At 41.9% G+C, this 17232-nt stretch overlaps 1 protein-coding gene across 1 annotated transcript; it reads right to left on the reverse strand.

Moving 5' to 3' along the window:
- Positions 1–1372: 1372 nt before the first annotated feature.
- Positions 1373–16195, reverse strand: LOC137419444 (uncharacterized). Its single transcript, XM_078770234.1, has 6 exons — positions 16150–16195; positions 15050–15118; positions 7338–7561; positions 6140–6250; positions 2061–3269; positions 1373–1977 (listed from the first exon to the last, which is right to left on the reverse strand). The coding sequence occupies exons 2-6, from the start codon at positions 15067–15069 to the stop codon at positions 1943–1945; spliced, it is 1599 nt and encodes a 532-aa protein (XP_078626360.1). The 5' UTR covers positions 15070–15118; positions 16150–16195; the 3' UTR covers positions 1373–1942.
- Positions 16196–17232: the final 1037 nt, after the last annotated feature.

Below are 17232 nucleotides of genomic sequence, written 5' to 3' on the forward strand. Positions count from 1 at the left end.
GAACTACTTATATACAGTGAAATAAACAGAGATGTGCCAATTTATGGGGAAATCACAATTCAAGCCTCGTCCTGTTGACATTGAGGATTTTACACGTAAACAACAGATAGTGATCAGTAGATGGCAAACAAGAGACTCTGTGATCTGTTATCTTATACGAGCAGTTTTTACATTGCAAAGCTTTGAAACATAGAGATGAAAACAAAATGCTCATCACTTTTTTAGTACTAGCCCAAAATGCTTTGCAGCAATCACATGGTCTCTAGAGTTCTGCATTACCTTATAATTATGGTCATAAATTCTCTTTTTCAAAAAGAACCATCAATTGAACATTGTGAACTCATTATTTTACTTCCACGGTGGATGACTAATTAAAAGATTTTCCAAAACTTGTGCACATGTATGGGCTTTCTTCATTTTTTATTTTTTTTGGAGACACAGTCAAGGTTCATGAAAGAGTGAATACATTACACACGAAAACGTGCACGGACCCAAAAAACACACTTTAAATAAAGGGAGCGGGGGACAAGAGGGGGATAGAGAGGAAAGCATATAAGCACAACAACAATAAAGAACAGGGACGTCGGTAGATATGTAGATGGGAGAGGGCTGGGGCTGGGGTGGGGGAGGTGGAGAGGGAAGGGGTACACGGTATAAAGCAAAGGAACACTGCTAGGAATTTCAGGAAGGAAGTTGGATATTTCAAGGGGTTGATTTGGGATGTTTTAACGGGGAGTATAAAAGATCATGGTCCTGGATGGGGGAATATAAGAGATGGTGGTGAAGAGCTGTTTTAAAGACCTGGAGGGAGGAGTGGGATTGAAGAGAGTGAGGGAGTTCGTTCCAGAGGTAGGAGAAAAGAGGAATGAAAGCGTGAAGGTGAGCAGAGAGTCTTGATTTTGGCAGTTTCACCAGAAGATGGTTGCAGGCAGATCTTGTGCGACCTGTAGGAGTATTTAGGGGACAGAGCACAGACAGGGCTGGGGGAGGGAGGGGGTGGCTAGGCCAGAGAGGAGCCGGTAGAAGACAGAAAGACCGTCAACCTGCCTGCAGTGAGTGAGTGAAAGGCCCTCAGAGTTAGCTTCATCGTGGGAGATTCCAAAGATTCAATTCAATTCCGATGATTTTAAGCAAAACCATAAAAACTATCTGGGAAATTCCCTGAAGTGAGGGCATGGAGGCTAAGGGGGATGAAGGATTCCAGAACAGGTTCAGAAGGAGGAACAGAAGAATGGGAGATTGACAGCCAGGTAAGCAGAGAACAAAGAAACAGGGAGGTGTATATGCAATTGTTTTCGTATTTGTATGGACGTTCGCCATGAGGGAGTTTGTCTCTTTTTTAATTTTTCATTCATATATTTTGTTTTGTTTTGAAGGTGAAGGGAAAGTGGATCTGAGGAAGAAAGAGAAAGGTTGAAGGAGTATGTTGAAAACTAGAATTGGAAAGGTGAGTATCGGCTGGAGAGGAAGGAGATATTAAGGAAGGAGAGAAAAGGGGTGGGGTGAGACAACACGTGGTCGTGAGGGAGGAGGAGCCGCGAGGAGAGGAGGAAATTATTAATTTTGTGTTTTTTTGGGTTCCAGACTTTTAACAGAGGGTACGATGTTCGGGGGAGGTATAGGGTGAAAAGAAAAACAAAGACAAAAGCAATAAAATGAAAAAACGAAAGTAAATAAACAACAAAACACTACCAGGGCCCAGGCCCCAAACACGGCACAAACAAAACGACTATTACGCACAAGTATGCACGATTTACAAACCGAGATATAACTAGAAATTCACAGTAAACACATACACAGTATAATAAAGAGTACAAATTTGACAAAAACACAAACGTGAAAATACTTAACTTTGGTGACCTGGAGAGCTCGGATGAACACTACTTCGCCGGCGGAACCGGAAGCCAAATGTAATGTCATGTGTGAATTGTCATGTGTGATTTCATGGAGGATGGCCGATTAAAAGTTTTTCCACAACTTGTGCATTTGTATGGGCGTTTAACCATTGTGAAATGTCAGGTGTGATTTAAGGGTGGATGATTGATTAAAAGATTTTCCACAACTTGTGCATTTGTATGGGCGTTCACCATTGTGAATTCTCATGTGTGATTTAAGGGTGGACGATTGATTAAAAGATTTTCCACAACTTGTGCATTTGTATGGACGTTCACCATTGTGAATTCTCATGTGCCTTGTAAGTTTGGATGAATTAATAAAAGATTTTCCACAACTTGTGCATTTGTATGGACGTTCACCATTATGAATTGTCATGTGTGATTTAAGGTGGGATGAATTAATAAAAGATTTTCCACAACTTGTGCATTTGTATGGACGTTCACCATTATGAATTGTCATGTGTGATTTAAGTTTGGATGAATTAATAAAAGATTTTCCACAACTTGTGCATTTGTATGGGCGTTCACCATTATGAATTGTCATGTGTGATATGAGGTTGGATGAATGCTTAAAAGATTTTCCACAACTTGTGCATTTGTACGGCCGTTCACCATTGTGAATTTTCATGTGTGATTTAAGGGTGGATGATTGATTAAAAGATTTTCCACAACTTGTGCATTTGTATGGACGTTCACCATTGTGAATTCTCATGTGCCTTGTAAGTTTGGATAAATGATTAAAAGATTTTCCACAACTTGTGCATTTGTATGGGCGTTCACCATTATGAATTGTCATGTGTGATTTAAGGTTGGATGATTGATTAAAAGATTTTCCACAACTTTTGCATTCATGTGGACGTTCACCATTGTGAATTTTCATGTGACGTTTAAGGTTGGATGAGTGATAAAAAGATTTTCCACAACTTGTGCATTTATACGGCCGTTCACCATTGTGAATTTTCATGTGTGATTTAAGGTTGGATGATTGATTAAAAGATTTTCCACAACTTGTGCATTTGTATGGGCGTTCACCATTGTGAATTCTCATGTGCCTTGTAAGTTTGGATGAATTAATAAAAGATTTTCCACAACTTGTGCATTTGTATGGGCAATCACCATTGTGTTTTCGCAGGTGTGATGTAAAGCTGGATGAATGACTGAAGGATTTTACACAAATTTTACATATGAATGGGCGTTCATCTTTCGCTCCTTTGTGAGCCTGGTGAAAATTATTCCGTGCAAACAATTCATTACTCGTTTTGCTGTGTTTCGAAAAAGTCCTCTTGTATGTTTCAGTTGGCGAGTCTTGCAGGCATGTGTCTCCGCTGTTCATAAAAGTAGGTGCAGTCTCCCTTGTAGATTCAATGAATCCACCTGTAAATACAACATCACATGACCTGTAAAAAAAATGCAATTCTGTTCAATACTCGTGATATAATTTTGACAAACGTATACAAAAATGTACATATTGTCCTGTCGCCCAACGATTAAGACCACTGGGTGACAAATGGCCCATCGTTGTTACTCCCGAGGTGGCAGCCCGAAAATTGGCAGTACTTTTTGGCGTGCACATGGGACAGAAGGCGGCGAGGTGCTAACCTGAACAGAAGCCACACGGGTTTATTCCTGAACCCACGAACAAGGAAAAACGACACAACAAATGAAATGCAACACAATAATTTAATGAAAATAAATTAAAGAGGTGAAAAAGAAAGATGAGGTGAAACTAAATCCTAATTTGAGACATCTACACTCAGTCACAAAAACACACAGGGGAAAACATAATCAAAATAAAATGCTTCCCTTTTAGGCTCCCCCAAAGAGCACCACTAACCAATAGCGCCCCCTGCTTCAACGTTGCAAAGGTTCCACAAAGCTCCGAAAAGTCTCCTCACAAGCGCACATGAGCGAGCCGCAGCCGAAAGCTCTAGAGTCTAGACCAAAGCGACCGAGAGAACGACTCTTCTTCTTTCTTCCTCTCAAACCCTCTCGATGATGTCACTCTGGCCAATCCCGAGCCCCAGCGAATCACCCTGTCTCCACGACCAATGACGAAGCTTGGGGCGTGGCCTGCCCGTTACAATCCTCTGGCGGCGGGGTATAGTTGCCGATCGAGAATGTTTGGGGTTCTGACGGCAGCTATGTTGGTTATGGTTGGTTAATGGATGGTTTTATGGCTGGCCTTGTTGTAATTGTAAAAACATAGGGAAAACCCACCGAGGGCAATCACATTCTGGGGGAAAACTAATCTTAACCCCTATCTAATTACCATAGCTTCACCTATCTAATTACCATAGCTTCATGAGGCCCCATTAGACCTTAAAGACCCCTTTATACCATCAAGACCCTTTGATATGAGCCAAGATTTTTAACAACTTAGGATGAACCCTTTGAATACAGCAGGAATGCTACGTCACAGACAAGGTTTCTTATATCTCAGCTTGCCTTTGCTGAGACTAAACATTTCATAACACGTCACATTTTGTGACGATACATCGTTTTCTACAGTAGTACGATTGCTTCATGGTTTTCCATAGTAGTATAATTGCATTCGTGATCCACTCACTATTTTGTGTGGTCCCATATGTGAAACAACAATACATCCAAATTGTTTTAGTTTCTACTTTTAGTTATTCTGTCAATATTTCATCATTTGTGGTGAAGAGCATTAAATCATTAATTTACAGTAGATGTGTCACCTTTCCCATTTCTTTGGATGTTATTTGATTGGTTGTATGGGTATATCCACGTCCTTCTTTGGTGATGAGGTTACTGCATGTGTGTGTGTGTGTGTGTGTGTGTGTGTGTGTGTTTACAAAAAGTGATCACATGAGGCCAAATATGGTTGAATTGTAATCTTTCCACCAAGGCTACAAAGTTCACCACCATATCATGCCATCCACTTCCCCACCCAATATATTATCGAGACACATGAACCACAACCCAACAAAACACGAATATCGGCTGACTGTTTCCTCCCCTTCTCCTCTTGCTGTTACGACTTCCTTGCGTCCGTCCAACTGTGGCCTGACTGCCTTACTATCAATTTGTTGCCTTTTTTCTCTGTCACCTCATTCTTCGATGAGCCAAGATCATATTTAAACATGTAAAAGAAATCCATGAGAAAAAAAAAGAAGTAAAATGTCATAGTCCCCATGGTTTTACTAATTTTGCCATACGGAGTTAAAGGCCGTCAGTCGGCCATCTTTAGTTGGATTGCAACACAAAAACTTCTGCATATGTATACTCTCATGCATTGTCGTTGTGCCAAGTTTGAACAAAATCAGTCCATGCATGTCATAAATGGTTGGGGACACAGTTGAGGAACAAAATGGCCACCAATCAGCTATCCTGGATCGAATCTCGAAAGCTAAGGATGTGCATATGTATCCCATCATTCATTTTCTGTGTTCCAAGTTTGAACAATATTGGTAAATGCATGTCCGAGAAATGGTTGATGATATGGTCAATATTGAGTTTTTACAACAAAAATGGCTGCCAGTCTACCTGTCCGCCATATTTGATAAGATCACAAAATAAAGTGAGGTGCACATATATGCCGTCTTGTGGTGCTTATGACAAGTTTGATCAAAATCGGCGATGCATGTTCAATAAATGGTTGGGGATATGTTTAAGGAACAAAATGGCTGACGGTCGGCCATTTTGGATCTGATCTCAAAGGAAAATGACGTGCATATGTTAGCCATCATTCCTCATCTGTTTTCCAAGTTTGAACAACATCAGTAAATGCGTGTCCGAGAAATGGCCGAGGAAGTTTTCAACACAGTGTTTTTACACCTAAAATGGCCTCCAGTCGGCCATCTTTGATTGCAAAGCAAAACAAAATGATGTGCATATGAACACCATCATGTGTTGTCTTTCTGCCAAGTATGAACAAAATCGGTCCATACATCTCTGGTATATGGTTGCAGACAGGTGGACGAGACCCAATCCAAAAACCCCCGTTTTGGACAAAGTCTAACGGGGGCTATACTAACAGGTGTCAAATGAAAATGCAATCAGAATTGATTGTACAAATTAAGGAAAATAAGATACAACAAGGCATATTATTGTTGGTTAAAATATTTGATATAATAATGAAGGGGATAATTTATGTTTGAGAAATTGATCGACCATCATTATTATTTCTTAAAGCAATTAAATCAAAACGTGGTTATTTTTTCTTAACACCAGAGTTCGTCATGAAACTGTTCGAATCAAAATGTGTGGACATCGACAGAAACCTTCATGGGGATGGTTCTCGAGGACAGAAGCCTCAGCATCATTTGGTTCAGGTCGATCCAGGTGGACATCAATGTCGTGCTCAGTTTTCACTTCCACTTTCACAAATAAATCTGGAAAAGTAACTTTTATTAAATGCAGGCACTCTTGTGTCACATGTAAAGCTGGTTCCACACTCTTAAAATATATAAATAAATATTGCATTAAAATCGTTAGAAAAAACTAAAATCTCGATCAAAACATTAAAATCTTCCCTGAAGAGAGAAAATAAAACATTTCCCTCGGTAATGGCGTCATGTAAAAACATTACGATATCAAAGTATAATGTTCTGCCTCAAATATGAACTCAAATACAAACTGCCTCGATGTTATGAGATGCTTCCTCCCTGACCACATCTTCAGCAGAATTTCACCACCACCGAAAATCACAACCAGCAAAACAGAGAAGGTAAGAAAAATGTACAGCGGCGAAATAGAGGTTTTCTTCACCAAACTGCTTTTATTGTCAAATTATAAACCATTGCGATCCAACATGCAACCTTTTTGTCTCGAAAGAGTGTGGCAGGTTAGCATGTTGACAAATGCAGATAATCTTCTTGCAATATAGCAAACGCATATGGTTATGTTTGTTTGTTTGTTTGTTTTTGCGACCAAAACGTCTTCTTCTTCAAAAAAAAAAATTTACACACAAAACACAGTCCGTGAACACTCAATTACATTTAGACTGCTGAGACCCCTCAGACCTTTGACGACCCTTTAAGTCCTTTTTGAAATACCTACTTCTTTTTGAAAAAACCTTTTTGAAAGGCCGACTTCTTTCCTGGAAGTCGGAGCAGTGTCCATGTGTTTTGTACCTCTTCCAACCCCCACCCCCTTCCCATGCCTCCTCCCCCCAGCCCTCTCCCTCACACAGATCTCCCGATGTCCCTATTGTCTACAGTTTCCATGTTCTCTGCTGTTGTACTTGTGTGCTTCCCTCTCTCTGCCCATATTGACTCCCACTCCCTGTATCATATGTTTTATGTGTCATTTTGTGTTTTTGTGATTAATGTTAGCTCTTATGTTAACTCTTCTATTGTTGTTTCCCCTTTCTATTTTATTCCCTTCCATTCTGCTCTAGGTCTTTGAGGAGCCTCCATTCAGTATCCAAAAAAAAGCGCACTGAACAAACACAGATATCATCAGATTCACACAACTCACCATTCGGCTGGTTGCTTTGCTCCTCAGCCAGACCAAAGGAGTTCACATCCTCTATCTTTATCTGCAGAATCTCGGGAAATGCTTCCAGCTCCTCAACCTTCATTCCACACACGAGCACAGTCAGCTGTTCCGATTCCAGCTGCACATCACAGGAAGCCTTCTCACAGCGAACTTGAGCATACATGGTTCGTGAACCTTGAGAGGCAAAAAACATCCCACTCTTCCTGATGTTTGCTCCACTCTGAGTGCCTTGATCTAACAAAGTGCCAATATATGAAGTACCTCTGCACTTGAGGCATTATCTTCTGTTTAAATCAGTTACAGTGCTTTAAACGTTCACCACACTAAGGCACACACTCTGACCCCCAAAAAAACAAAATTGCATATCTTAAGACAATACTGTAATTGTATTACATGTTAATGTGAATGTTGATTTTGCCAAATGTAATACATTAAAAGTTTCGAAATTTATGTAAAATCTCGGCCTGTTCAGAAATTTTACGATGAAGACATTCAATGGTGGGAAGGCCACACACACAAGCACAGGGGATGTGTATGAAGCCTGGGTATTTGTGCTCAGATGTAATCCATGCCACAGATTTGCTAATATGCAGACAGTTTCCCCACATCAATAACTTTCTGGAAATAAATAAGAAACCAGTTTTAAGAAATCGGATTGAACAACAACATTTCTGTGGAACTTGTTGGTGGGAATTCAGTTCGTCACACTGGCAAGTAGCACTTCGTCACCTGTATTAAAGATTTAAAGGAAAACCATTTGTATCATGAGATAATTTGAACACTGGAGGAAAGTGAAGTTTATTTGGAAATTCAATGACCGTATTCTCACAGGAAAGAGGAAGAAGAATCGCCGAGTCCCAAAATTCAAAATGTGAGGGGGAAGAGGTTGCCAGATCGTACTTTCAGAGAGAGAGAGGGTGAAAGAAAGATTTGTCAGGGGTGAAGGACATATTTCAAGTGTTTGACCAGCTTGTGAATTTTTTTTCATCGAATTTATTAAACACAATCTCCCTTTGATTTATTAAACCACAAATCCATACCGGCTTTGGGAAATAAATTACCAAGTGGTTCTGCATCTCTCCATGAGCAGTCTCCAACACCGTCCCTCTGTTGTGGAAAGGTCAACATTCTCCATTGCTTCTCATAATTTCCGATGCAAGAACAATAAAGTGACACAATAAACTTTGATGCAGGAGATCACTTGGCAGTTTGACAGAGTATCCTCTGTTTGCGGGAGCATCAGGCTGAAGGTAATCTTCACCTTGTCGCGTTTATTGAGCATCTTAAAGGTCTCCATGTCCATGCATTCAGGTGCACCTGCAGCCAATTGTTGTTGTTCTCCTTTGTATATTTCCCAAGGAAGCAATATTAATTTCGACGGACTCCACAGAGCGAGTATATTCCAAACAAGGTCGTACAAAGGCTTTATGGAGAACGACGAACAAATCGTCATCGAGGAACATAAAGGTGCTTCTGACTCTTTCTTCGGACTTTTGTTTTGCTTGCTTCACTCCATCTCATCTTCCTTTGCTTTTCTTGCATTGCCAGTCTTCCATGTAATCCCCTTCAGACCTGGATGAGTCTATTCCTCTCAGCGTCTCAACCCATCAATTGTATTGTCCTGTCATCCCTGGCGGTTAACACCATTGGGTGATGAATAGCCGAAACGGTCCTTAATTCCGACAGTTGGCCTGTCGCACGTGGTGAGGGAAACAAGGTGCTTACCTGGATGGAGCCACATCGGTTTATTCTCGAACCCAACACCATGCAAACAGGATACATCAAATCAAAGTACCACGGTAATTATTTACTAAAAGTAATTGTACTTCGAAAAAAATGAAAGGTGAGGTAAATCTAAAATCTAATTTGAGACGTCTCCACTCAGGCACAGAACAGACAAAGAGATAGATGAAGAAAATGAAGGTTTCTGTTGGAAGGCCGGCATTCAGCTTGCTCAATGAGATCGTTGAATGAAGTCAGGACGACAAGGTGGCCCGAAGCCGCTCACACGGGAAACGTACAAAATGGCGCAAAGTTGCTCTCTTCAGCCCCACAAACGTGAGGTAATTTGTGCGGCCAGTTATCTTTCACTCGTCTCTTCCTCCAAACTGCAACTCAGCTTCAAAAAGTTCTCACAATCGCACACAAGACAGCCGTGGCCAACCGAGACAAAAGGCAGACCGAGAGAGAGCTCCAAAGACTGAGAAAGAAAACCTGAGACTCTTCTTCCTCGAGGTTTCAACAGTCAGAGGCTACTGAGCCAGAGCCAAGAGATGCGCTCTTCTTCCTCCGCTCCCTCTCCTCCAAAGTGCACAAAAGTACTCGGGCAAGGGACTTCTGTAACTCATTGGGACAATACAATCTGTCAACTTCCCAAGCCGGATCTCAGTCAACGGAGCATCTTCTCTTCTAGACTTGGTTATGACGAACTTCCCTGCAAATGTCTGCTGCTCTTCTTCTGCTCCAATCGGCTCATCTGATCATGTGCTTGTTAAAGTGGACATCTCTCTGACCATTCTGAGAGAGCCTCCTCAGCGTCGATGAGTCTAGCAATTCACTCAGGCCTACTGGCACGGTCTTCAAGCAGCCATCAATCATCTGGACTGGTCTCCCATCTCCACCACCTCTGACATCAACTCATCCTGGGAATTCTTCCAAAGTAAATTGCTCTCTCTCATGCACAGATTTATCCCACCTCGTCTTCAGTTGTCATACCCTTCCTCCCGACCATGGTTCACGGAATCTTGTGGTGAGGCTGTTGCCCAGAAACAACTTGCCTTCGCCTCCTGGAAAGCAAATCCAATGGAAGGAAATCTCATTTCCTTTCACAAAGCCCGAAACTAGTGTGTGTCCACACTCCGGAGAGCCAGGATACAATATCTCTCCTCTCTCAATACTGAACTCTCAAACCTGCCCCCCTCTTCCAAATCCTGGTGGCGTCTGGTCAAATCTGTTTCTGGTATTTGTTCCCCCTCCATCCCCTCGCTTACCTCAAACGGATACACAGCTGACTCCGCTCGTGAAAAAGCTGAATGCCTCAACTCTGTGTTTGCCTCCAAATATTGCGTCCCAAACCCATCCCTCTCTGTACCCACCGTACCCAGTCATACCCAGCTGCTCCTGGACTCTAGTGTTTTTTTTCTCCTGACAAGGTGGAGAAATTTCTGTCAACCCTCGACTCTGATTCTGCAACTGGACCTCACGGCATCAGCCCACAGGTCCTAAAATCCTGCGCTGCTGCTCTTTCACTCCCTCTCTCTGTTCTCTTCACCCTCTCTTGTGCTCAAGGTCTCTTACACTCTCTTATGCTCAGAAGAGTGTGACTCCTCCCATGATTTTAGTGTTACCTCTGAGATCCTGTGAGGTGCGATCGAGAGCCTCAAATGCAAGTCTGTGAGACATTGTGCACTTATCCCATACTATCAGCTTGGCCTGCTTTAGAACCTGTGCCTGTCCAGATCCTTTGCCAATATTGCACACAGGACTCATTGTGGGCCTGGTTGAGTGGCAGCTTAAAGGCAGAATGAGCAGTCCTGCCACCTGTGAACAAAGTTGCAGCAATTCCAGATGAGGCCACTGCCATAGCAATCTGCTGGAGTGAACGAACTTGTGCCAAAATTAAGTTGATCAAAAACGTTTTGCCTGTTCCACCAGGGGGCATCAAGGAAAACAATTCCACCCAAGTCAGATGTCAACAATTGTTTGATCCTTGTATAAGCTTCTTTTTGATCTGGAACCAAGAGTGGTTCATTTTGGTGGACATACTGTTGCAGCTGTTGAATGTCATAGGTGGTTGCCTGAAGGATCTCTCGGCTGAGAGTTGCAGGTTCAGTTCGTACAGGAGCAGGCAGTCCACACTGTTGAAGATCCTTGCCAGCCATGGACTGTACAGTATTTTCAATGAGTACCAGTGCTTGGTTGTACATGGCAGAGGTAAACTGCAGGTTTGGTTTTTTTTTAATCTTGTTGTGCTTGATACAGTATGTCTTCTGTCATGCTGTCCTGGTGATTATGCCAAAGTTGCTCAGGGTTGGATGGTGAACAGGCACAGATAATGACAGCAAAGAGGCTCCTCATCTTGCTTGGAGAATGCGAGACTGCAGCCTCTTCCAAGATACTGTTCCAGTGTGCATCATCTTCCAAGAGACCTCTTCTCAGGCAAGCTTCACGGTATGTTGCCCAGACATATCCAGCAACTGTCTTGAGATCCTGGAATGAGGTTGGACCATGAATGTTGTGCAGGAGGAGTCTGAGATAAAAGTTCTCAGAGTTGCTGGGATGAACAGTGTAGACACAACCTAACACTTGACTTGATCTGATGTGAGGGTGTCCAGGGATTGTTGCACCTTGCTTTCTTGGCTGAAATGCCTTTTTCCCTTCTTGCCAGGTGTAATATCCAGGCATTTCCCAGTGTAGAAGGCTTCTAGCAAAGGAATCCTGTTTGCACAAATCAAAGAATGCAGTTAGTTTGGTCCTAGGTGGCTGCTGGGCTCGCTGCAGCGTGGTTTTTTCTGTGAAGTAAACTCTTTCCCCATTTTCCAAATGGATCTCAAGATGCATAACACTGGGGTGGCGTTCATGAATGGGAAAGTTGAGAATACGCCACACAGCCTCATTACTGCTGATGTAACGACCCATCTGATATGCTGATACCTCATCATTTTTGGTTTCCTCTCTCTGCAGACCAAAGACTGCCTGATCAGTACCTTTGTTGATGTACTTCAAGACATACTTGACTGAGTAGCATGCTTCAACATTGATGTGTGATTTGAAGATGCATGAAAGGAGAGGGTTGAAGGGCACCACCCACTGGTTGTCAATGACAATTTCTTGTTGTTTCACTCTGAGAGTAGTGGTGAAGCCCCCATCACCTGGCTTTCTTCTTCTGTACAAAGTACATCCATCCTGATCTGTCTGAGTTTCTGTAAGAAGAGGTCTGGGGTATCGTTTTGTGCATTTTCCCGCTTTCATGCAAGGAGAATGAGTGTTGATGTGACCACGTGACACGAAGTGCATAAACTCGACTGTCGAGGACACAATTGTGGGAACGTTTCCATGTGTTACCTCCAAGGCTGTGGCAATCGTAGTGAGGAGGCTTGCATGCTCCTGTGACCCTTTGGGCCATAATGGCGGGAGCTTTGCTCCTGGTAGGCGTTACCTCTCTCGGCAGGTCAATGGACGGTGTTCGTAAATAAGACCAGTTCTCTTTGTTACTCCAGTTGGCGGTTTATTGCAACTTCAACAATGAACACGGTCTGAAAGACATAAAAAGAAACGTAATGATCAGTAATGATTAAGAATCCTCTAACCACAGGGACCATGGAGCATGTGCTTCACCACTACTTCGTGCAATACTTTGTCCTCGGTAGGATTTGGAATCTCTGCACTGATGATATCATCTACCTGAGCTGGACGAATCTTATCCTTAAGCCAGACCAAAATGTGGATGTGTGGCAATCCACGCTTTTGCCATTCAATGGAGTACATGTAACATCTGCAATCTCCAAAAACAGCACCTTTTGTGATGATATTCATAAGTGACACTAGAACGCCACTCAGTAGAGCGCATAGTCCTGCCGTGGGTCAGGTTGGAATCGTACGATTTTACAAAATTTGAGGGAGTAGTTCAGTGACAACACAAGACAAGACAACACAAGACAGACACTGCACAGATATATATTTAGAATATATAGAAGATAATGTTTAAAAAACAAGGCAATTTCACTTACATTTTCGGATTCAGCATTCAATTCTAGTGTATTTTGAGGCATGTGTGACTTCAAATAAAATTGGAAGGAAGGAAAAACGTTCGTTTCATTCCTTAGGGATACAACATGTAAAACTGGCCCAAACGTCAAAACAAAACTCGCTCATTTTAAGTCGTACAAGCTAATGCGACCACTCATTCTTCTGGGAAGAATCCCGTGCACATGCTGGTCACACTTCTAAGTCACCTAAGCCTTTATAAGTTCATCAAATACTGACACCGCGATTGACATTCGCTGAGGTAGATGTTGATATCTCTTCTGAGGTAAAAACAAAATAAACAAAAAAAAACAAGCACAAAAAGTTTTAATTAAAACAAAAGCCACGTCGATGTTACACAATGCCTAGATGCAGCTGTGCCTATAACGTCGATGTTATAGGCACAGGACATTCCTATCGATTCGATTACTTGATGTTATTTTTCCATGCCATGACCATGCCGCGACCATGCCGCGATTTAATGCCGCGACCATGCCGCAATTTAATGCCATGCCGCGACCATGCCGCTTGCTTGTGGACTAACTATGGGGGGCAAACCTTTAACCTTTAATGATGTTATTTGTACACTTCTCAAAACCGCAACAATATATATATTTGACAAGTATGTTGATCACTCTGGTTTGTGTATGTTTTTGTGTTTGTCTGTTCGCTCACTTATACTTGGCGACAGATCACAATTTTTAACTCATCTCCACGAATATTCATGAAATGGTAGATTTGGTGGTCTGACAGATTCCTATTTATTTGGAGGTCAAAAAGTCAACATAGACCAAAGGTCAACAACCTTTTCAAATTTTTTTAATCCTCAATTTTCATATGATTGAGACTTGAAATTTGAAAAGGATTTTCATATCAACGAACTGAATTCAACCACCATCTATTTATGAGGTCAACATAGGTCACAAGGTCAACATCGACCAAAGGTAAACCACCTTTTCAAATTTCTAAAACCCTAAATTTTCATGTGATGGACTTGAAATTTGAAAAGGATTTTCATATCAGCGAACTGAATTCAACCACCAATTATATTTGAGGTCAACATAAGCCAAGATGTCAACATCGGCAAAATTTCTAAAATTGTCAATTTTCATCCCGTTCACTTAAAATTTGAAGACTATTTGCATATCACGTCACTGAATTCAATCACCGATTATTTTTGAGGTTAAAAGGATGCTCTACTGAGTGTCATTCTACTGTCTGTGTTTCACCCCTGTCTGTTTGTTTGTCTGTTTGTCTGTCGGTCTGTTTGTTTGTGAACAAGATACTGTATCTCCAAAAAATTGTGGACAGATTTGGACAAAAAAAATATTGGACAGATTTGGACTTTTTTTTCTTCAAATTTTGGATTCAGACAACAATTGGACATGTGGTTGCTGAGAAAAACGAGCTTTAGCCTGTACGGACAACACAAAAACATACTGCCTCTGGCCACCTTCAGGGCGATGAATCGTTACTTCTTTCCCTCCATTTACCAGCGATTAATCCATATTTCCTCCCATCCATTTACCAGCGATGAATCAATGCTTCCTTCCCTCCAGTTACCAACAATAAATCGATACTTCCTGCCCTTCATTTACCAGCAATGAATCGATACTTCCTTCCCTCCATTTACCAGCGATGAGTGCCTTCAACGCCAAACAGGCCATCAGAGCCGTCTCTTGACATATCTCGTGCCTTCGATGGAGTCTGGCACCCCGCCGTGCTTACCAAACACTCCTTTTATGGTATCCATGGAAATCTCCACGCATGGCTCGCGGATTTCCTTTTCTGTTGAAGTCAACATGTGGCTCTAAATTCTCTCATCTCCCCTTCCTGTCCAGACTGGAGTTACCCAAGGCAGTGTTCTAGGCCCCGTGATTTTTCTGGTCATCATCAATGATCTCTCCGACTCTGTGGAAGATCCTCTCTATCTTTTAGCTGAAGACTCCACCCTCTGCCGCTGCATTTCTTAACCCTCAGATCGGCATTCAGAAGCCTTTTCACTCTCTGCAGACCTGGATAAAATCACAAACTTGTCAAACAAGTGGAACATGTCTTTAAATTCTGACAAATCTCACACTCTCACTATATCTCTCCGAAAAAACCGTCTGGACAACCCTCCCATATACTTTCTCAACAATCCTCTCCATGAAGTACTGTCACTCAAGCTTTTGGGTCTCACTATCTGCCATTATCTTTTCTGGGAAACCCACATTTCCAAGCTGGCCTTCAAAGCCAGTCGGTCACTGGGCATCCTCCGTCGTGCGAAGTCCTTTCTTGGCACGACTGAGCTTCTCACCACATGCAAAGCTGTCATCTGCAGCTTGATGGACTACTGCTCTCAAATCTGGGCTGGTGTTCCTGCCTCACATCTAACTCAGCTTCACGCTGTAGAAACCAAGGCTTTGAGAATCACTGGTATCTCCCACGATGAAGCTGAATGAGGGCCTTTCACTTTCTCAACGCAGGCAGGTTGGGGTCTTTCTGTCTTCTACAGATTCCTTGATATTTTCTACCCCCATTAATACACCCCAAATCCACCTTCAGCTGTGTAATTCCAGCCAGTTCTGTCACGTTCGACTCGAGTCCATCAATGTGTTCACTTTAAAATAAAATACAATCAGTAATGGTGGTTTCTCGCTCATCACCACAATCACCTCAGTCCATGGACCCAGCATGGATCTCAATGAGGGTCTGACGGACCAAGTGTTCGAATTCAACCTTAGAAAAGGAGGATCTCTCGGACAGATTTCAAAACGGAAACAAGCTAAACGGATAAAGATGGAATATGATAAGTTTGATACTCGAGTTCACAGATCCGATATTATATTCTTCTTCTTCTTCAGTCGCCATTATCGGTGTCATGTTGACGAAATGAACGAACATGTGAATCAAATATGGATATGGCTCCCACTTCTTTCCTCATCATTGTACATTTGTTATGTTGAAACATTTCCCCTCAACAAACACAATTGTCATACATTTCTCATCAATAGCTTGATAATTATTCCTAAACCCGGTCACGAGTACAGACACGTTCCCTCACCTCCGACCGAAGCGTTTTCAAGTGAGGAAGCAAGATGCGCAACTCCCTAGCCAATAAGGAGGAGGTTCTACCCGTGACGTCATAAACAACGCGATGACGCACCCTCGCACAATGAGAGCAGGTTCTCCAATACAGTTCGTTTCACAGAACGCGATGTACTTATCTCATTATAATAGAGCAAACGTTCGTGGTTACGTTTGTTACTTGCAAAATCGAAGATTTTTCAAGTATATTGGTCGGTTCCGTTTGCGGTTCTGTCTGTTTGTCTGTCTGTCTGTCTGTTTGTCTGTCACCGGCCTACAGGTCACAATTCTAAACCGATCGTCACGAAACTTCACCACGTTGTATAAGTCGTCCCAATTGAGAAGCCGATTGATTTTGAGGTCAAAGCTCATCTGGAGGTCAAATATTCTAAAATCGCCATTTTAAATCCGATTGACTTGAAAATTGAATAGCATTTGTATATCATGTCACGAAATTGGGAAACATACTATTTTTGAGGTCAAAAGGTCAAAGGTCAACTTAAGGTCAGATTTTTTAAATCATCAATTTTCATCTAAAAAGCCGTTAATTCTCAACCGATTGACTTGAAAAATTGAACAGCATTTGCATATCGAGTCACTAAATTGGGAAAGATACTATTTTTAGGTCAAAAGGTCAAAGGTCAACTCAAGGTCAAACTTCCAAAATCACTTTTTATCTGAAAAACCGTCAATATTCATCCGATTGACTTGAAAATTGAACAGCATTTGCACATTGAGTCAATAAATAGGGAAACCAACTATTTGTGAGGTCAAAAGGTCAAAGGTTAACTCAAGGTCAACCTTCCAAAATCATCATTTTTCATTTGAAAAATCATCACTTTTCTTCCTATTGACCCAAGCTTTGATCAAGATTGTCAATTTTAATCTTGATGAAATGGACAATTTGCTGCATCAATGGAATTTTTTTTCTTGGGGAGAGGGGGGGGGGGGGGGGGTTGCAAGTATCGTCGTGCTCTGCATGACGTCTTCTTGTTTCTTGCACAATCAAAGATTTTTCAAGTATATTGGTCGGTTGTGTTTGTGGTTCTTTCTGTTTGTT

The sequence above is a fragment of the Myxine glutinosa genome, chromosome 1 (assembly GCF_964187855.1).
Source record: "Myxine glutinosa chromosome 1, kmMyxGlut1.1, whole genome shotgun sequence".
Taxonomy (NCBI): domain Eukaryota; kingdom Metazoa; phylum Chordata; class Myxini; order Myxiniformes; family Myxinidae; genus Myxine; species Myxine glutinosa.